Source organism: Neomonachus schauinslandi, chromosome 3 (genome assembly GCF_002201575.2).
Source record: "Neomonachus schauinslandi chromosome 3, ASM220157v2, whole genome shotgun sequence".
In the NCBI taxonomy this organism is placed as follows: Eukaryota; Metazoa; Chordata; class Mammalia; order Carnivora; family Phocidae; genus Neomonachus; species Neomonachus schauinslandi.
In genome coordinates this window covers 171,190,825-171,213,221 of record NC_058405.1, presented here as the reverse complement: position 1 = coordinate 171,213,221, position 22,397 = coordinate 171,190,825, and the positions used below count along the sequence as shown (strand labels likewise).

The 22,397-nt window shown below is 37.2% G+C and overlaps 1 protein-coding gene across 1 annotated transcript in view; it reads left to right on the top strand.

The window, feature by feature from the left end:
* ABCA12 (ATP binding cassette subfamily A member 12) overlaps positions 1-19,447 on the top strand; it is a 168,926-nt gene extending 149,479 nt beyond the window's left edge. Inside the window, 11 exon segments of the mRNA XM_044913734.1 lie at positions 927-1,086; positions 2,202-2,455; positions 4,477-4,681; positions 5,768-5,877; positions 6,177-6,318; positions 7,281-7,415; positions 9,495-9,598; positions 11,019-11,111; positions 12,588-12,693; positions 15,809-15,946; positions 17,700-19,447. Coding sequence (XP_044769669.1) covers positions 927-1,086; positions 2,202-2,455; positions 4,477-4,681; positions 5,768-5,877; positions 6,177-6,318; positions 7,281-7,415; positions 9,495-9,598; positions 11,019-11,111; positions 12,588-12,693; positions 15,809-15,946; positions 17,700-17,807 — 1,555 coding nt within the window. The 3' untranslated portion in view covers positions 17,808-19,447.
* Positions 19,448-22,397: the final 2,950 nt, after the last annotated feature.

Sequence of the window (22,397 nt, the reverse complement as noted above, 5' to 3'; positions counted from 1 at the left end):
TTCAATAGCCATGAGTGATGACTAACAATACATTACACTTGCTAGTCCACAGTTTGTCAAGTACAATACTTCTGAAAATGAATGTTGTTGTTATTAACAGTAATATCTAACATTAATGAGTACTTACTAGGTACCAAGTGTCATGCTTAGCAATCTACACATGTAATCTAATTTACATAAAAATGGATGCTTTAGAATGATCAGAAAAATGTGTGTACCTGTATGGATTTATGTATTGACAAATCCTGAGTATATAGCATCATAAGGTGTGTGTACTCATGTATATTTTATTTATATTTTTATAGATGCCTAACACACATACAATATTATTTCTGTATTAGGGCAATACAGGTAGTACAGGTTGATATAATCAGTGCTGGGCATAGCAGTTCTGTCTGCCCTGAATGTATGGGTAATATCCATTGACTTAGCAATGTAGCTGATGATGGATTACTTTGTCTTTACTTCTTCTTCATCACTGGAAAGGTTGCTCCAATATTTGCTCAAAGCAGGACATCCAGCTTCTGAGCATTCCGTGTCTGCTTAGCTAGCTTTCAATGTCGTTATTTGTTCTCAGCTTTAAATTGTAACATTTATATTGATTAAACTCTTATTTCTGAGAAAACAAACAAACAAACAGACAAAAACTTCCCTGGGTAGGATAACACCATGTCTAGAAGGAATTAATTTGTAGTTGTGATGATCTAGAACTGTTCAGGTTTCCTTAAAAAAGAAACTTCTTACTATCACCACTTAAAAAAATACAAAGGATTTGTCAAAAAAATGTCATAGAAGAGAGATCTAACTATAAGAGATCTAGCCAACTTATCCCTAATGTTTATTTTCAAAACCCTATCAAAGGTTTTGTTTGTTTAAAGGATAATGATTAAGGCATAATTTTAATCCTTAGTATTATTAACATCCAGGTATGCCACATTTTCTTGGATGTACTTGCTGGCTGGGCTCTTCCATGAAACAGGAGTGGCTTTCATCACTTACGTCTGCATCAACCTCTTTTTTGGCATCAATTCCATTGTTTCCCTGTCAGTGGTATACTTTCTTTCCAAGGAAAAGCCTAATGATCAGGTAAGGTCCATTATTAGTCTGCTAAATTTCAAGAGACGTATGAAACGCTTCAACATGTTCAAGGTGAAAAGATTTCTTGTATTTCGCATTATCTAATACAAAAGAGGAATTTCATTTAATTCTATTAGATTTAGTAGAGTAGAACCTACAGCCTTTTAAAATTCTTTTTAGGCTTCATCTAGGTTAATGCCTATGATTATATTTCCCAGTGTCAAAACTATTGACATTTGATAGGGCTTGAGTGGGGTGATGGAGGTGAAATCAAGTATATTGTACGACACTATAAAAATCATGCAACCAATTGGTCAGCTACACTTTTTACTCCTTAACAAATTGTTATGTTATGGTAGTAACAAGGACAGTGGCTTAGTTCTATGACTGAGGGTTAAGATTCTTTTGAACATTCATAGAGAACAAACCTAATTCATTCCCTTTCAATCATGTATTAGAGTCTGCTTCATTGTAAGCATCACTTTCTGTTCAGAGCTGACAATTATAATTAGTGACAAGGGAGGCACTGACAGTGCTAGGCAATTGAATAGGAAAGAATAGAGAGGAAATGAGGTGAACTAAGGAACAGACAAGCACACTCCAGGAGGAAGAAGACAATTCATGAGTTGCAAGTGGTTGGCCCAAGTGTGAATAACATGAAAATGAGCCATTTGCTCCTCATTGAGTTAGGTCGTCTCTCTTTTCATCTCACTTCACCATTTTAGTCCTTCTTCAAGTACGAATTACCTAAGGTTCTAAAACTTTACCTCACCAAATTCCTCCTCTACTCAGGCATGGCCAATACCCTGTATCAGATCCCAACACCTTGGCTATTTCTGCATTCCTAGGATGTAAGACAGAGCTAGAAGTGATTTTGCCTCCAGGATTTGGCCTGACCATTGATCATCTCAAGAAAAAGATAATCCTTTTCTGCTTGTATTTTAGTCATAAATCTCTACTGTTTGCTTATAGTAAATACAAGGAAATTCAGCATACATGTGAAATAATTGCCAATCTAAATGAATTTCTCAAGTTTTAATATTTGTCCACATCTAGTTTTACATTTTTGTCAATTTGTTAGAAGTCTAACACTGAGCTTCATTTTTTTTTCCCTCTCATTTCAGACTTTAGAACTTATTTCTGAAACCCTCAAGCGCATTTTCCTGATTTTTCCACAATTCTGCTTTGGCTATGGTTTGATTGAACTTTCTCAACAACAGTCGGTCCTAGACTTCTTAAAAGCATATGGAGTGGAATACCCAAGTGAAACCTTTGAGATGGATAAACTAGGTGCAATGTTTGTGGCTTTGGTTTCTCAGGGCACCATGTTCTTTTCCTTGCGGCTCTTAATCAATGAATGGCTAATAAAGAAATTCAGGTAAATAAAATGAAAACATAGTGTTTGACATCCATGATAGAACTCAATTCAAAATATTTAGGAAGGGGTCCATAGTCATCTTTCCATTAGTAAAATGGAAATGTTGTGCTCAAAAAACTTTAAAAAACTGTAGCATAATTCACCATTCATTTCATTCAGTAAATAGTTATCAAACCTTACTATGTGTCTACAAGTATTGTTGTAGAGTGAGAGAATAAAATTAAAGAAGCTCAATCATTAGCCTTAAAGAGATTAAGATTCAGTGGTGGAGAGAAAATACATGCATGAACAAAAGATGTAGTGTTTGAGTTGAGTTTAAAAGGATGAATAGAAAGTAGAAATGAGGAAAGAGGACTGAATGAGTAGCATATTAGCAGTGGGTTTAGGAGAAGAAGATTGAGTAAAGAGAAAACAGAATCATAAATAAAAAGAAATACACATACCATTGACCCAGCTACTCCATTTCTAGGATTTTTTTCCTACAGATATGCTCACACACATGCAGAATTATGTATGTATAAAGTCATCCATCATAGCAACCATTCTTAATAGCAAAAGAATGAAAAAAACCTAAATGTCCTCCATGTAAGGATTGGTTCAATAAATTATGTTTTTTCATAAGTGAAGCACTATGCAGTTATTAGACTGTACAGTTCTGTATGTAATATTTGTGGTTACTGCTGATATTATTAAGTGAAAAATGCAAGTTTCAGAACTTTGTGTAATGTTTATTACCATTTGGGTTAGAAAAGAACTATAATTTATACATACATATGCATAGACTATCTCTAATTATGAGTGCCCTACAGAGTTGAAGGAAACTTACTTTTCACTATATATTCTTCAGTACCTTTTTAATACATGATGTGCATGTATCACCTGTGGAAAAATAAAACTTAAGTTAAAAATAATGAAAAGAATGACAAGAGCAAAGATTAAGCAAAAAAATCTTGGCTTGTATTTGAGAAATGAGTAATACAATGTGATTAGAACATAGAATAAATGTAATGAAATAGTAGGAGCTCAAGCATGTGGCCAGAAGACTATGGAGTCTATTGGATACTCAGTTAAAGAGATGATTTGGACTTTATTCAACAAACAAATAGGAGTCCAATAAAGGTTTTGACCAGAAAGCAACCTGATCAAATGATAGTTTAGGAGATGTGATTCTGTGGAGGTCCTACAGATTAGAATGGAAGAGTCAGAGATATTGGAGCAGTTTGAGATTCCTGAAGAATTTAGGTGAGAAAGAGTGAAAGCCTCTGATGGTAATAGAAATAGACAGAACATGATTGATGACTGGGTGTTACAGGCATTTCCAGTGCTAGGAGACTGACATGAGTGGATTTTGGAATGGAGAAGATTCAAAGAAAACATCACAGTTGGACTCTCTGGAGATATCATTAAAAGAAATGGGGACATTGGGAGGAAGACCTGAATTGATCTGTTGGGTTTTTAAATTTGGTTTCGTTTTGTTTGCTTTATTATATGTTAGGCAAGATATTGAGGTGGGTTTGAGACTTAGTTTTCAGGGCCAATAACCTTAATATATTGGCTAGATCCTAGGCAAGACATTCACAGTAAACAGAATATAGAGGAACATTCATGTCACTGATGATAAAAGAAGAAATAAAAAGGATTTTTTTAAGAAGATGATAATTGATCGTGGGCTTATAAGTGTTGGATCTTACTAATGAGTCTGGTCTCTCTTATAGGAAGTAACTTTCAAACCCAAACTAACCTCCTTGTTACTAAAATTAGGATTCTGAATTGTAACAGTGGTTCTGAGAGCATTTAAGGCATGGAAAGCAGAAGCTGTTTTCCAAACACCATATTGAATATGGTGAAGGGCATCCATACTAATTTTTAACTTATTTAAGTAGCATAATGCATAACAAATTTAAAACAAACCTAGTGTGTGATTGCCCACTTTTAGTCAAGTGAGAACCTGTTTAGACATGTCAAATTGAGTGGTGCCATTTCAGAATCATTGATGCAGAATCACTGGGTCCATTTTTTAGACTCTTCTTCAGAAAATTTAATTCTTCACCTGTAATGGAGAAAATAGATGAAGACGAAGATGTGCAGGCTGAGAGATTCAGAGTGGAGAATGGTGCAAGTGAATTTGACCTGGTCCAGCTGCATCGTCTCAGAAAGACCTACCAGCTGATCCACAAGAAGATTATAGCTGTAAACAATATCAGCATTGGGATACCCGCTGGGGAGGTGAGGAACACTGCTTTGTTCTGAACGGTCCTTTATATTCTCCTATTAAGTGACAAAAATCTTTATCTTTTCCTACTTTTTTTCTAGAAAGATGGAAGTCACCCCCTGAATATTTTGATGGATTCTGTATATAAAATTTACACACATCCATGTGTTACTTACCCTCTAAGTCTTCCCTCTTAACAGGGAGGATTCACCACATCCCAAGTCCTGATCCCCATCCCAAGCTGCTGTCCCCCCTGGGGGAGACTTTCAGTCAAGATGCCTGTGCAGGGTGCTCTCTTCAACTTTCAGTTTTCAGCCATCTGTGAAAGACGAGTGGTCAGAAGCAAGGTCCTAGAACTGCATCCATATTTATTCTTGCTGTTTTTATAGAAGAAATATTGGGGCACCCGTGTGGCTCAGTCGGTTAAGCATCTGACTCTTGATTTTGGCTCAGGTCATGATCTCAGGGTCATGGGATTGAGCCCCACATCAGACTCCACGCTCAGTGTGGTCTGCTTAAGGTTCTCGCTCTTCCTCTCCTTCTGCCCCTCCCCCCTCTCTCTCACAAATAACTAAATCTTTAAAGACAAAAAAAAAAAGAAATATTAAGGCAGCTTTGAAAGGAGAAAAAGAATGTGAGCATTTCTCTTAGTTTTTAGAGCAGACCTGCAAACCAAATGCATCAAATCTATTCAACAGCATAAAGAAATTATTGCTTCAGCGGCTTATTCAGTAAAGTTGTGATTTTGTGTGAATAATGTGAAATCTATAAATATAATTACTTTGTCAAGTTAGCATATCCTACTTGTGGGATGTTTTGTCGTGTCACACAGATAATATAATATGTAAAATAAGTCCTATGTATATATACAAATGTTCAGATGGTTAAAGGAAAAAAAGATATGTAAGTAACCATTTGTTTTAAAAGAGAAAGTTTTATCAAATGCCAACAGAACACTACAATATCCATGAATAATTCCAATGATTTATTTTTCTTTATTATTTATTTCACCCAGGGAGAAAAAGGAAAGGGATGTAATAGTAACATGTCTTTGGTTTGGATTAAGATTTATATCTTTTTTTTTTTCTCTCCCAAACCAGTGCTTTGGCCTTCTTGGGGTGAATGGAGCAGGAAAGACAACTATCTTCAAGATGCTGACAGGAGACATAATTCCTTCAAGTGGAAATATTCTGATAAGAAATAAAACTGGGTATGAAAAACCATGGCTTCAAGTTATTGAGCACAACATAATGACATGAAAAAAAATAATTAAAATGAACTCTTTGTTATTTTGTAGTTATATTGTTAAATCCTTAGGGAAAAAATAGCTATTCCAAGAGGTGGAAATTTTTAAATCTTTAAGTGTGATATGATGGTGGGATATTTTACCTTGTTTTTATTAGAATCACCAATCACCATGACCAAAATAGAGCTGCCTTCCCCACATTTGGGGACTAGCAGGGACATACCTTTTGAAACTCATCTGTGTCTTTGCTTCTCTCAACTCAGCTCCCTGGGTCATGTTGACTCACACAGCTCCCTGATTGGATACTGCCCTCAGGAAGATGCCTTAGATGACCTGGTGTCTGTGGAGGAACACCTGTATTTCTACGCCAGGATACATGGAATTCCAGAAAAAGATATTAGAGAAGTGAGTACAAGTGTGAAAACTAGTTCCTTTGAAAACCATTACTGCTTCTGCTCCCTGCCTCCCACTCTCACGACTCAGTCGACATCTGGAAACCTGTGGCATTTTCTTGCTGTCATGACCTCTGAGGCGGTCTTCCCTTAATTGTGAATATCAGGTGGATGCCTTTGAACCCAGCTGCAGAAGCTCCTTGACCTGTGTTTGCTCAGAACTATCCAGTAAAGCATCACACTTGCCATAGGCTCAGGGCTGAGCATTGATTGGTGATGTCTGCACATCCTGCAGTGTTTAGATTTCTGAACACGGGATTCCCTGCAAACGGCCCACGTAAAATCGAACAGCTTCCATTTTGATTGTTTAAATGTGGTTTTGTACTTCACTGGCATCATTTGCTTTTTTAATGGAATGGCCAACCCTTCAGGCAGCTTTCTCTATTTCTGCAACCCTGGGGACCTGTTGAAATCCTCCTAGGATTCCACTCTTGGCCAGAGCTGTTTAGCTACAGAAATAGCCTCAAGAACCCATGATTCCTAAGTTAATGTGCTGAAGTTTTGATACTGGGTCATTTTTAAATAGACACAAAGCCTTTGTGACAACTTGCCCCCTCCGTAAGAAGAAAGATGAAACGGCGAGCACAATCCAGTGCGTTGTGAAGGGTAGAATTCTGTTTTAGTCCAATCCAATTGTAAACACACCCACACATTTGGGGGGGAAAAAATGGGGAAAAAATCCCATTTGAAAATGAGCCTCCACAGAATTGTTTTTATCTCTTTAAGGGATTATTAATTTTTAGGTGGACCTTTGAAAGTAAAAATAAAATATGTTGGGTTTAAATGTTGGAATTGTTTTCAGTAGGTATTTCTTCATTATAGAACTTTCTTTCACAATTATCTTTTTTCCATGTAGTGCTGTTAGGGTTTTGGCAGGGGAAGGTCAACAACCTAACTCCTGCTTTTCACCCACAGACTGTACATAAACTCCTTAGGAGACTTCACCTGATGCCCTACAAGGACAGAGCTACCTCTTTGTGCAGTTATGGCACAAAAAGAAAATTATCCACCGCACTGGCCTTGATAGGGAAACCTTCCATTCTCCTGCTGGTAAGAGGATCATTGTGGAGAAGGGGACTGCATAATTAGACCCACATACCCAATATGTATGTAACAATTTATTGTCATCGTTGCTTTACTGAGGTCTCGCTATGTGCTGGTTATTTTACAAAACATTTTACATATACCACCTCATTAAGGGAATTTATTTTTTTTTTTAAGATTTTATTTATTTATTTGACAGAGAACGCAAGAGAGCACAAGCGGGGGAGCAGCAGAGGGAGAGGGAGAAACAGGCTCCCCGCTAAGCAGGGAGCCTGATGAGGTGGGGCTCGATCCCAGATCTCTGGGATCATGACCTGAGCTGAAGGCAGACACTTAACTGACTGAGCCACCCAGGCGCCCTCGTTAAGGGAATTCCTATCAGCAAAGATCTATGGCTAGTCCATTTCAGAAGAAACACTTGTTGTGGGAACAGGAAGTAGCCGAAACAAATTTAAGATATTCTAATAAGTAATGTTACGGAATATGGAAGAATTTGATTGCCCATTATTGAAATCTGTTGTTAGTAAACTTATCAGGTGAACCAACGTATTTTCCAACTCTCCTAAAACGGAAAGATACAGTTTAGGGTGATGTGTTGTGCTAAAATTTCATTTCCCTATTACTTAAAAATATGAGTTACCTAGTTTGGGATGTGATTGACAATATGCTTTTCTATTTTATTTGAATTCTCTGGAGGGAAGAAATGCATTGCACGTTTATATTTTGGTTGAGAGCTGGAAAATTAAATTCATCACCTGGAAATACAAATTACACATCAAGGCGATCCATATGACATCCTGCTCTTCAGGCCAAACATTGCGAAGGGGCTTATTTCCGAGAAATGAAATTGCCTTTATTTGGAAGATCCCCTTCATTCAAGGAACTCCAAACTTCAGAAGAGTTTTAACTGTATGCAATACAAATTCACTTATAAATCACATTATTCCAGGGATTAAGTCCTACAGAGGACCAAATCATTTAAGCCACCCATCTAAAGAATGCACAACCTATCTTTCTTTACCAGAAGCTTATAATGCATTACATCCCTACCCATCAATGCTTATGGTGGAATTTTATTGTCTAAGTGTCCCTTAACTTGAACAAAACAATCCTTAGGCACCCCTGTGAGATAATAGAGGTAAAGTACTTAAAATGTTTAAAAGTGCTATGCAAATGTTATATATTAATGAGCTGAACTGAAATACAGGCTGTGAGAGAAAGCTATTATATTTTCTGCCATATGCATTTGCCCTATATGCTGTTGTCTTCAAAAATAAGAGCAGTGACAAGATATCCTTACCTGTTTCCCCAAACCAACACTCATTCCTTTAACCTCTTACTATAAAGACAAGCCTCAGGTAATCCTATGTCCATACTCTCCAGAGCAAATACATATCTTTAATTATGACCTAATCTTGACCTCTAACTTGTTAATTTAACCATCTCTTAGAATCTATTATTGCTTGTTTAGATTATCCATTTTTACATTTTGAATTTTGTGTCTGAACAATTTTCCAAAACATCATTTATTTTAAAATATAATTTGTATTTTCTACATGGCAATTTCTGCAAATCTTATTTTTATCTCTCCAAAGAGAATTCAATTTCAATTAATAACATAGAATTTAAAATATACCTCAAACATATTAACTGAAAAATCAAATTGTGTTCTGTGGGCAGTACAAACTGTATTATCACTCAAAGCCACAATTCTGCTATCAGGAGTAAGGTAGCAATCTTGTTGATGTAGCTTCAGATGTATCTATGACAATGTAGTATTAACACAGAAACTCCACTTTGTCAGGAACTGATGCAGATCTTTTTCCAAAGAAATAAGAGACAAGTGTAAAGTAACAGGGTGTCAACTTCACTGAGACACTTTTTAAAACAGATTGACAATTTTAAATGATTAATTTTGAGCTTTTTGACAGCAGAGGAAAGAAGCCTATTAAGTATAAAACAAGTTAGTCACAGGACTTCGCAAAGTGATTTCTGTTCTAGGCAAGTGAGACGCAGTGATTCATGTAAAGAACCCCATCAAAAATTAATTAATTTGATAAATTTTTCTTGTAACTTTCTGTTAAGGATGAGCCGAGCTCTGGGATGGATCCTAAGTCGAAACGGCAGCTCTGGAAGATCATTTCAGAAGAAGTGCAGAATAAATGTTCCGTCATCCTCACATCTCACAGGTAAACCGAGTGTGGGAACTTGAAAGCCATTGACAGGATTTTAGGAAGAGAGATGGGAAGAGATAATCCTATGTAGTATGTATTGATAATGAATCCACAATTGGATTGAAGTATTTTATGTTTATAGTCATAGGAGCAAGTCAGGCAGGTTTCATGTGAGAATCCATCTCCTGTGGTGGGTAGGATAGGGCCTAAGCAATCTTTTTAAAAACAAATTTCTCTTAGGGCGCCTACGTGGCTCAGTCTTTTGAGCGTCCCATTCTTGGTTTCGGCTCAGGTCATGATCTCATGGGTCTTGAGATCAAGCCCCGCTTCCGCGGACTCTGCTTGAAGATTCTCTCCCTCTGCTCCTCCCCGCCATGTGTGTGTGTGTGCCCATGCGCTTTGCCTCTCTCTCTCAAATAAACGAATAATCTTTAAAAAGAAATTTAAAAATAAAAGGTAAAAACAAATTTCTCTTAAATTAAGAGGGACTTATGACTCTCTTAATTTAACTATTACTCCCTATTGCCATAAAGTTCATCATCCTCAACCTAGCATGAAAGACCTCTTGTCTGGCCTCATCTAAATTTCCAGTCTTTTTTTTCCTGTGACACCCCCACCCCATTCAGTCAATCTGAATGACTTAGTAATTCCACATACACTCACCACCCTTCCCTATCACCACATCCTCTCTCTGCCTGTGCTTTCTACCTGAAATGGTCTTTCACACAATCCAAGTTCTCATCTTCCTCGCCTCCTCCATGAAGTAGACCCTTCCAATCAATTCAATAAAAAAGCTACTGAAGTATTTTATCTGTGCCTTTCTTGTAAGGTTAGCCTTGTATTAAAGTTATCCCTTCACTGCAATTATATAGTAGGAAAAGTTCTGGATTTATTTATAATTAAGAGACACATTCATATCCTAGCTTTGCCCGGCACACTATATGTTCTGAAGCCAATCTTTTCCTTTCCATTCACTTTTGTATGAAGTGGAGAGGATCTCTACGAGTTGTCATAGTTCTTGAAATGAGAGATTATATAATCAAGTACAGGTTAACTAGTTATAAATAACAAAGCATAAAAGCCAACTGAATATGGAATATGAAGAGTCATGAAAAAAGCTCAGGATTATTTTGGAAACATTTCTCAGGGAATGTAGGTCTTGAGCCTAAGCTTGAAAGAGGTTGAAAGAAATACTGTGTTTGATGAGAGGGCATTCCAGGTGAGAGAGATGGCTTCAAGCTGGAGAATAAAGAGTAATAAACCCTATGTGAAGACATTTAACTTGTATTTTAAAATGTATTTCTTGTGTCCTTCAAGGGAAAAGACATTTTAAGGAACTAAAATAGTATTTCTAAGGTGCCATAATGAAACATTTAAGCTTATGCTTATGAGCAGTTCTCTGTGCCCAGAATTCTGATGTGATTCTGTCTTTCAGCATGGAAGAATGTGAGGCTCTCTGTACCAGGTTGGCCATTATGGTGAATGGAAGATTCCAATGTATTGGATCTTTGCAGCATATAAAGAGCAGGTGAGGGGCACCTGGGTGGCTCAGTTGGTTAAGTGTCTGAATCTTGGTTTCGGCTCAGATTGTGATCTCAGGGTCGTGAGATGGAGCCCCACATTGGGCTCTGCACTCAGCAGGAGTCAGCTTGAGATTCTATCTCCCTCTCCCTTTGCCCCTCCCCACAGTGCCCTCTCTATCTCCCTCTCTCTCTCGAAAACAAATAAATAAGTCTTAAAAAAAAAAAAAGCAGGTGAAGAACAATTGTGTTGTTTAGCATATGGTGTCAGGAAGTCAATCTAACAGTACTGTACTTACCTTTGAGGATTATTTAACAGCTTGTCCTGTAATGAAAAGTCAAACTGGAAAGAAAAAGTTGATCTTTGATTCACCTTAAAGTTAAATTATCTTACTAAAACATCTCAAAAAAAATCTACAACATAAATACTCTCAGAAAGTAGTTTTCAAGAATTTACTCGATAACAAGTTAGACCTTGACAAGTACATAAAGGCATAGATTTTTATGTAGCGTGTTCATGTGCCATTTGCACAGGCTTTTAGTAAGCTGTTTAACATTTTTACTGCATTCACAACCTTTTAATCAAGAATACATGGGGGAGGGCGCCTGGGTGGCTCAGTGGGTTGGGCGACTGCCTTCGGCTCAGGTCATGATCCTGGAGTCCCGGGATCGAGTCCCGCGTCGGGCTCCCTGCTCGGCAGGGAGTCTGCCTCTCTCTCTGACCCTCCCCCCTCTCATGCTCTCTATCTCATTCTCTCTCTCAAATAAAAAAAAAAAAAAAAAAAGAACACATGGGGGAAAGGGGCACAAATATCATATTACCGAATTAAAATTAAATTAATATTTTATATTTGCGAGAGTGCATATGCATTTATACATATTCATGTTAATCTCCAAACTTCAGGGTGTTACTTTATACTTTTATCTGTATAACTCGGCTTCTTATAAGATAGTATTAACCAAGATAAGTAAGAAAAACGGATGAAAGCGACATTATAGATTGTTCTCAAAGAGTTTATTGTGACTTGTTTACATATTCTATTCTTGGACAAACAGCTAGCGTATTGATTTATTACTCATTTTTAAAACCCCAGTGACTTTAGCCTTCACTTTGGACCCAAATATCCAATGACTTGCCTTTTAAGACCTTGTTTGTTTTAAATTAGAAAATATTTAACCCTAGATATTGACATCAGTTGCCAATTCGTTGATGTCAACGAAAGCCAAGTTTTTATGTTTTCATTCTAATGCAGCTTTTGTCCAAGGAGTGTGACTTTGTATAGTGCTAGAACTAAATAAAAAATCATGGCAACACACTATTTCCAGTTGCAACATACCTTGAACTTTTATGGCAAAATGGCAGTCTTTATATAAGAAAAGGTGCTATAATGGTCAGCTTGGGTCCTGTTTCATTACCTAGAATTCCAGGGGAGTTATTTCAGCAAAGTATAACTCATATCACATTTTGCACTTTTTCTTTCTAGGTTTGGACGAGGATTTACTGTCAAGGTTCACTTGAAAAATACCGAAGTGAGCATGGAGGCCCTCACAAGGTTTATGCAACTGCACTTTCCAAAAACATACTTAAAAGTAAGTAGGAAATTGTCCTGCCTTTGATCTTGATTGATTTTGATAGTCATAATCTAATATGGATGCTTGCCATTTTCAAGTTGAGCATAGCTTTATTATTAACCTTAATATATTTATTAATTCAAGATACATAAGATACTCTGGGGGCACCTGGGTGGCTCAGTCATTAAGTGTCTGCCTTCAGCTCAGGTCATGATCCCAGGGTCCTGGGATCAAGCCCCACATCAGGCTCCCTGCTCTGTGGGGAACCTGCTTCTCCCTCTCCCACTCCTCCTGCTTGTGTTCCCTCTCTCGTTGTGTCTCTCTCTGTCAAATAAATAAAATCTTAAAAAAAAAAAAGATACATAATATACTCTGAAACACACTTAGTATGAACAAATAGGATCTTCAAATTAATTGTATAATTTTATAGCTATTTAAAAGTAATGTAGTCCTGGGGCACCTGGCTGACTCTATCTGTAGAACATGCGACTCTTGATCTCAGGGTTGTGAGTTCGAGCCCCATGTTGGGTGTAGGGCTTACCTTAAAATAAATAAATACATACATACATGATATACATGCATACATAAATAAAATGTAGTCCTTTTATATATCTTTATTTCTTACTCACAAAGACTTTATGACCATACTATTAGTTTTTGAGTTGTATACATAACTAGTTTACTAATTATATATGTTAAGGAACTGAGGGATGACAGATATTATATGATCAAGGATATTTCTTCTTACAAAAAAAAAAAAAAATGTAGAGTTCCAGAATGTCATAGCTAGAGAAGATTATCTTCTTGCTCCTCTCATTTGGAAGATAAGCCCATAATGGTTTGAACAGAACTGCTTGGAAATCAAGTTCTTAATTCCCACACTAGTTGAAACATTGTTCACTTAATTTCATCTTGTGTGTATATATCCACACAATGGACAGGTACAGATATGTGTATATATCTCACATAGCACATACTTAAAATAAACGCATGTGACCAAAGAACCTATCTTTATAACATCTTGGATGTACAGGTAGTTTGTACAAGATGATTATAGCAAATGAATGTTTTTAAAAGAAATCAGGTGAGGGGGTGCCTGGGTAGCTCAGTTGGTTAAGCATCTGACTTTGGCTCAGGTCTTGATCTCAGGGTCCTGGGATTGTGTCCCACGTTGGGCTCCTGCTCAGCAGGGAGCCTGTTTCTCCCTCTGCCTCTCTCCCCCACCCCCGCTTGTGTTTTCTCTCTCTCAAATAAATAAATAAAATCTTTAATAAAATAAAAATAAGAGAAATCAGGTGTGGAATGGTGGAAAGAAATTTAAAGGCTTGGGCCAAAATCCAGCTCTGCCTGTATGATTTCCAGCAAGACATTTAAAGTCTCTGAACCTCCTTTTTCTCCTTTGTGAAATAGAAATAATGACATCTACTTCACAAGATTGGTGTGAGAAACAAATGATAAAATGCCCACAAAGCTATTTCATAAACTATAAGGCACCATATTAATGTGACGTGATTGGAGAGAGCAAAAGAGAGTGCATTTTTAAAAACAATTCTTTTATCTCTATAAAATACCTTTGCCTTGACCTCCCAAACCTCGGCTAACTTCTCCAGGAAATAATAGCTTTTATGTTTCTTATCAAAGTCCATTTTCTACCATATAAATTAAAGTCAAATTTTTTACACAAATCACAACAGTGCTTTCTCTTTGGATGAATTTCCAGGTTGAAATCTGTGTTTATTCACTGAGTGATGAGATTACATTCACCTTGCTCTGTTCCTTGTGGACCAGGGCTATACAAAGCAAATGCAGTGATCACAAAAGTCTCATTTCTTTCTAAACAGACCATTCTTTACAAGTATGTGGTAGTTTCTAGATCTCTAGAGGAGAAATAGCAAGAGCAACATTTGGGGATTAAAAGTAAGTAATTTTTGTCCCCACAGCCTGATTGAGGTGACAGATGTGATGCATCCACAGGTTAGGCAGTGAGCAAAGGAGTGAGAAGAGGAGGGGTTTCCAGCAACAGAAGTCTTGAATACCAAGTGAAATTCACAGTCTTGATCTGATCCATATAGGTTGCAGGGGTAGATGCTGGAGTAAGAACATATCTTGATCAAATAGTGCTCAGGAAAGATTCTCCTAGCTGCTGTGTGCCATAATGTGTGAACGTATGCAGGTTCTAAGCCACGGAAGAGGCTGGGGAAGTTACTCAGATATGGAGTGGTGAGAATGGAGTTAACACTGGTGCAAATAGAGAGGAAAGGTTTAAATGTGAGACTCATCTTAGAGGGAAAACAAATAGGATATGATAACTGATCAAATATGTAGAAAAGCAGGATGTTAAAAATGTTCCAAGGAAACAAGAATAGATTACTAGTAGATGGTGATACTATGGACTAAATAAAGAAATTGGAAAGAATTTTAGGGTGAGTTAAGAAAGAATGTGGTATTTTTTTTTTAAGATTTTATTCATTTGAGAGAAAGAGAGCTCTGGCACGAGTGGGCACGAGTGGGGGGGGGGGAGGGGCAGAGGGAGAGGGAGAAGCGGACTCCCCCCTGAGCAGGGAGTCAAATGTGGGGCTCCAGCCCAGGACCCCGAAATCATGACCTGAACAGAAGGCAGACATTTAGCCAACTGAGCCACCCAGGCGCCCTGAATGTGGCGTATTTTAATGAGATTTTTCCTTCACAATGCTCTTGAAATCTAACCTCTTTAGCCAATATAAATTGAATAGTTATAACTATCCCTAGCCTTTTAGAACACTTCTAACATTAAAACAAACAAACAAAAATTTCTAAATGTGATCTCTGAATTGAGCTGAGCATAATCTGACATCTAAAATACCATTTCACAATATTTTTTCCTAGGCAAGACTATAAGGACTTTATAAGTACACAGGAATGTAGAATACTTTGGAATTTTCATTAGGTTTTTAATTTGTTTCCTCCTTGACGTGTGTAAAACTTTTCATCTCATCTTTGCAGGTTGTTAGCTGCAAAACATAGCCATCCTTTACACTGATTGTCATGATTGGCAATGGAATGAATTTCAGTATTAGCTCTTGGTCAAGTTATGTCTAGTCAACTCAATATTACCTGACATTGCAGAATAAATTTTTCCCTTTTGTCCCCACAGGATCAGCACCTCAGCATGCTAGAGTATCATGTGCCAGTCACAGCGGGAGGAGTAGCAAACATTTTTGATCTGCTAGAAACCAACAAGGCTGCTTTAAATATCACAAATTTCTTAGTGAGTCAGACTACCCTGGAAGAGGTAAGCGGGATACCACATTCCATGTGCATAATGTCACATATTAATTATTACACATTCTGTTTATTTCTTTTTAATAACAGTGTGTTTATAATTGACACAGTATCTAAGCTTGCACCTGGAAAACTTAGCTTAATTTATTTTTAACTGTATTTTGGGATGTTCAAAAAAAGTGTGAAAAGCATTAACTATTTTTTAATGGAGAAAAGAGGATTTTTCCTTTCTACAAGACATTTCTATCCATTAGGTTATATGAATACGTAAAGCAACAAAATGTTATTTTCACCTGTAAAACAAATAGATATTAACACTTCCCTCACTTTCTCCTTGTTAAGTTTCTTTCTTCCCCCCCCACCCTTGGTAGGCTGCTTAAATAACATTATTCATTGGCTTCCTGGGTTAGCATAGGATGGGGGTTTCTAGAGAAAATTCAGTGCCAGACCTGTAGACCTGCTTAGATTCAGGCAACCAAAGTGGTAAATGCAGATTTTTTTTGTTTCACTCATATCATCTGTCTTAATTACTTTATATTCAATAACTAGAGGCTTTACGGGTCATCCTTCATCATCTTTGCACCATGTTAATTTTGTTAATTTTGTATAGCTCAACCAACCTGATGTATAGAACATTTAATAGCATCTGTCGTCACGACAGGTCTAAATGTTAGGCCTCAGGGGCCTCTAAGTGCTGCATTTTATGGACAATTTTTTATGGGGGCTTTAGGCAATTATGGCTTTACTGACCCAGAAAATTTACCCTTTGACTTATAATCAACTACTAGGACCATGTCTGACACAAAGTAGACTCTCAGTTTCTAGAGGAATCTATGACTAATAGACTTAATGATTTTAAACCAAGTAATAAAGGTCTGTCTGTTAAATAATTGGCTTTCTGAACATAATGTGGGCTCTCTATACAAGTTTTATTTTAGTACGTTAACTCTTGAAACTAGTGAAATTTCTCTCAACATCATCATATAAACATTTGTTAATAGCTTGGCTTGGGTTCCTGGATTATACTTGATAGAGATATTAATGTAAATCTTATAAATACAGATACGTGGTTATAGATATTTAATTATAGCTTTAGATTTATAGTGATTAGAAGTTGTAGATATAGGTTTTATTTTCAAACCCCAGTTAAATTTTTTTAAAGATTTTATTTATTTAATTTTGAGAGAGAGAAAGAGCGTGAGTGGGGGGGAGGGGCAGAGGGAGAGGGACAAGCAGACTCTGCAGCGAGCACAGAGTCTGACATGGGGCTCGATCCCATGACCCTGAGATCTCAACCTGAGCTGAAATCAAGAGTGGGATGCTTAGGGGTGCCTGGGTGGCTCAGTTGGTTAAGCGACTGCCTTCGTCTCAGGTCATGATCCTGGAGTCCCGGGATCAAGTCCCACATCGGGCTCCCTGCTCAGCAGGGAGTCTGCTTCTCCCTCTGACCCTCCCCCCTCTCATGCTCTCTGTATCTCATTCTCTCCTTCAAATAAATAAATAAAATCTTTAAAAAAAAAAAAAGAGTGGGATGCTTAACCAATTGAGCCATCCAGGCAGCAGCCCCCCACCCAGTTAAATTTGAATATCTAAAAGGAATACTAGTGAAAGTGTGCATTTCTGTGTGGACATATCCCTATAATATCTAGTTTTCTTCTTTTTTTTTTGTCTTTCACTGTGTGTGTGTGTGTGTGTGTGAATTAACCTTATTTCTTTGTTTGGCTTACCAAACACTAATGAGTTTATTTCCCTTGAAAAATCAGGTTTTCATCAACTTTGCCAAAGACCAAAAGTCCTATGAAACTGCTGATACCAGTAGCCAAGTTTCCACCATAAGCGTTGACTCACAGGATGACCGGACAGAACTGTAATACCACCAGCAAAATCAAGCTCAGCAAATGGCCAATGGCTTCCTTTTAAAGAAGAGCCACAGAAGATACTGCTTCCTCAAACTATCTTCATTTTAAAGTCGTATACTCTATGGAAGGTACAATTGTGTAAGAGTAGCAAGTAACTAACTGTAAGTGGAAAGTTTTTTTTCTAAAGTCAGTGAATGTTGCTACCGAAATGAATTTTGGTAAACTCAATACTCTGAGTGTGCTAATGTATATATTGGTGGTTACAATGCAAAGGGGAAACCATTTGAAGATAAATGTCTTAATTTATTACTTTTAATAAAAAGACAGCTTAAAAGGCATGGTTATTAGTAGCTGAAAAGTAAGAGTGGAGAAGAAAAGTAAGATAATTTGGGGTAGATAGAATTAGGAGAACAAACAAAATAATTTATTTCCAGAAAGCAACAGAATGAGCATCATCATCAGGCACAGATTAACAATGGCAGGAAGCAGTGGGCACAAGGTCTGCAATATACGTGGTATGTCATTTTCAGTGCCTGTAAATATGTGGGGATATGCTGAACCCCAAAAGAGTGCCTTTCCACAGGAATGCCATAGGAGACAGTTTACCCTGGTGGTAAACAGAACTTTGATTTATTCCTGCCAGGCCTTAACAGTAGGAAAGTAGCAAAAGCTACTTGTTCTTCACGGGGGAAATGGGTGTGTCAGCTGAACAGATACAAATCCTAAAAACTGATAGGAAATGCATGTGCTGCCGGCAACATTTTTTTAAGCTCTTACAGAAACCCTCATATTGTGGGTCTCTCTTGCAGGAAACATTCCTGTGGAGAGAAAATGAATATGGAGATAAATTTCAGCTAATCACCTGGCTAACCCAGAATCATGCATATGGCTATAGGATAGACTTCATAATAATGCCAAATTATATGGCCCTTGGGGATGGGGTTTTATGTAACGTGTGTGTGTGTGTTTTGTGTACGTGTGTGTGTGTGTATGCACATTTGTCAACTTTGGCACGATTGTATTGGTTTCAAAAACCAATAAATTCAAAGTTTAGGAAAATAATTCATGAAGTCATTTCATTTGTTAGAGAAGATTCAGGAACCTAAAAATTGGAGTCATACGACCTACATGGTCCCATGTGATCAGGTCCCTGCTCACCTCTCCACCTTCATTCCTTTCTTTGTCTTCTTCTTCTTTAGGGTATGGCCATGCTGGCCTCTTTTCAGTTTTTCCAGGGCACCAAACCCCTTCCCATCTCTAGACCCACTACTTGAAATGTTCTTCCCTCCTCTTTGTTGCTAGACTATGCTAAAAGTCCTCAGAAATGTTAATCTTTCTCACAGAAGCTTTCCTTTTCTACTTCCTCAGTTTAAGTCCAGTCCCTCTGTTTTAATACTGTATTTTATTGTACCTCCTACTTTTCTGTCAGAACATGCATCCTAATTTGTAACATATCCAGACTAAAAATACACATCTTAACAGATGGCAATAAAATTTCTCTTAGGATAGAAAAAGCCTGTATTGAGTATAATATGTAGATAAGGCTTTCAGAGAAGAAGTTGTAACTCAGAGAGCATGGATGTCTTCAGGAGCCCAAATGACAAAAAAGGTGGTCAGCCTCCATGAAAGAATAAAAGGATTTGTTTATTGTTCATGGTGTTTGTTATTGTGGGTGTTGGCTGGTTGCCTGCTTGTTTCTGAGCAATGGTAAGAAGGGAAGCAAAGGGCAAGGAGAGGAGTGGAGGAAGGAGAAAGCAGGGAAAGCTGAGTATTAAAGGGAGAGACTAAAGTCCAGTGAGAAGGTGGAGTGGTTGAATGGACTTTTAAAACCATCAATATCCAAATACATTTTCACATTCATTCACTGTGCAACCATGCTGTGAACTGTCCTCATGATTACTAAATCTTCATTAAAGTCAACCACACTTACTAATGAGTGTCAAGTAAAAATTGAGGAATGGATGGGTGGATGTCTTCTTTGAAAGAGGTGAAGAACAAAATCCAACAATACATTAAAAAAATCATTCACCGGGCACCTGGGTGGCTCAGTTGGTTGAGCGACTGCCTTCGGCTCAGGTCATGATCCCGGGGTCCTGGGATCGAGTCCCGCGTCAAGCTCCCTGCTCTGCGGGGAGCCTGCTTCTCCCTCTCCCACTCCCCCTGCTTGTGTTCCCTCTCTCGCTGTGTCTCTCTCTGTCAAATAAATAAATAAAATCTTTAAAAAAAAAAAAATCATTCACCACAACCAAATGGGATTTATTCCTGGGATACAAGGGTCATTCAATATTCACAAATCAATCAACATGATACATCATATCAATAATAGAAAGGATAAAAACCATATGATCATTTCAGTAGACTCAGAAAAAGCATTTGACAAAGTACAACATCCCTTCATAATAAAAGCTCTCAACAAGGGAGGTTTACAGGTAATATACCTCAACATAATAAAAACCGTATATGAAAGACTCACAGTGAACATCATATTCAATGGGGAAAAACTGAGAGCTTTCTCCTGAAGGTCAAGAACAAGTCAAGGATATCCACTCTCACCACTTTTATTCAACATAGTAATGGAAGTCCTAGCCTCAGCAATCAGAAAACAAAAGGCACAAAAGAAGTAAAAGGCACCCAAATTGGTAAGGAAGAAGTAAGACTTTCACTATTTGCAGACAACATGATGCTATATATATAGGAAACCTGAAAGATTCCACCAAAAAAAAACTATTAGAACTGAAAAATGAATTCAGTAAAGTCATAGGATACAAAATCAATGCGCAGAAATCTGTTGCATTTCTGTGCACTAATAATGAAGCAGCAGAAAGAGAAATTAAGAAAACAATCCCATACAATTGCACCAAAAATAATAGATACCTAGGAATAAAAGAGGTGAAAGACATGTACTTTAAAAACTATAAAACACTGATGAAAGAAAATGAAGAGGACACAAACAAATGGAAAGACATTCCATGCTCATGAATTGGAAGAACAAATATTGTTAAAATGTCTGTACCATCTAAAGCAATTTACACGTTCAATGCAATCCCTATCAAAATACCAACAGAACTGGAACAAACAATCCTAAAATTTATATGAAACCACAAAAGACACTGAATAGTCAAAGCACTTTTGAAAAAGAAAAGTGAAGCTGGAGGGATCATAATTTCAGACTTCAAGTTATATTACAAAGTTGTAGTAATCAAAAGTCACAAAAACAGACACAAAAATGTGGTCCTGTCACAAAAATAGACACATAGACCAATAGAACAGGATAGAAAACCCAGAAATAAACCCACAATTACATGGTCAATTAATCTTTGACAGAGCAGGAAAGAATATCCAATGGAAAAAAGATAGTCTCTTCAAGCAATGGTATTGGAAAAACTGGTCAGGTATAAGCAAAAGAATGAAAATGGACCACTTTCTTACACCATACACAAAAATAAACTCAAAATGGATTAAAGACTTAAATGTGAGACCTGAAACCATAAAAATCCTAAAAGAGAGCAGAGGCAGTAATGTCTCTGACATTGGCGATAGCAACATTTTTCTAAATATGTCTCCTGAGGCAAGAGAAATACAGCAAAAATAAACTATTGGGACTATATCAAAATAAAAAGCTTCTACACAGCAAAGGAAACAGTCAACAAAATTAAAAGGCAGCCTACTAAATGGGCAAAGATATTTGCAAATGACATATCCAATAAAAGGTTAGTATCCAAAATATATAAAGAACTTAATACAACTCAACACCAAAAAAACACAAAGAATCCAATTTAAAAATGGGTGGAAGATATGAAGAGACATTTCTCCAAAAAGACACCCAGATGGCCAACAGATACATGAAAAGATGCTCAACATCACTAATCAGGGAAATGCAAATCAAAACCACGATGAACTCTCACCTCACACCTGTCAGAATGTCTAAAATCAAAAGTTCAAGAAACAACAATTGTTGACAAGGATGTGGAGAAAAAGGAACCCTTGTGCACTGGTGGTAGGAATGCAAACTGGTGTAGCCTCTGTGGAAAATAGTATGGAGTTTCCCCAAAATGTTAAAAATAGAACTACCCTACAATCCAGTAAACACACTACTGGGTATTTACCAAAAAAAACCAAAAACACTAATTAAAAGGGACACATGCACCCCTATGTTTATAGCAGCATTATTTACAATATCCAAATTATGGAAGCAGCCCAAGTGTCCATCAATAGATGAACAGATAAAGAAGTTGTGGTATATATGTGCAATGGAATATTATTCATCCATAAAAAAGAATAAAATCTTGCCATTTGCAACGACATGGATAGATCTATAGAGTAAAATGCTAAGTGAAAAAAGTCAGAGAAAGACAAATACCATATGATTTCAATCATCTGTGGAATTTAAGAAACAAATGAGCAAAAGGAAAAAAAAGCAAGACAAACCAAGAAATAGAATCTTAACTATAGAGAACAAATGGCGGGTTACCGGAGGGGAGATGGGTGGGGGGATGGGTGAAATAGGTGATGAAGATTAAGGAGCACACGTGTTGTGATGAACACTTGAGTGATGTATGGGAGTGTTGAATCACTATATTGTACACCTGGAACTAATAAAAC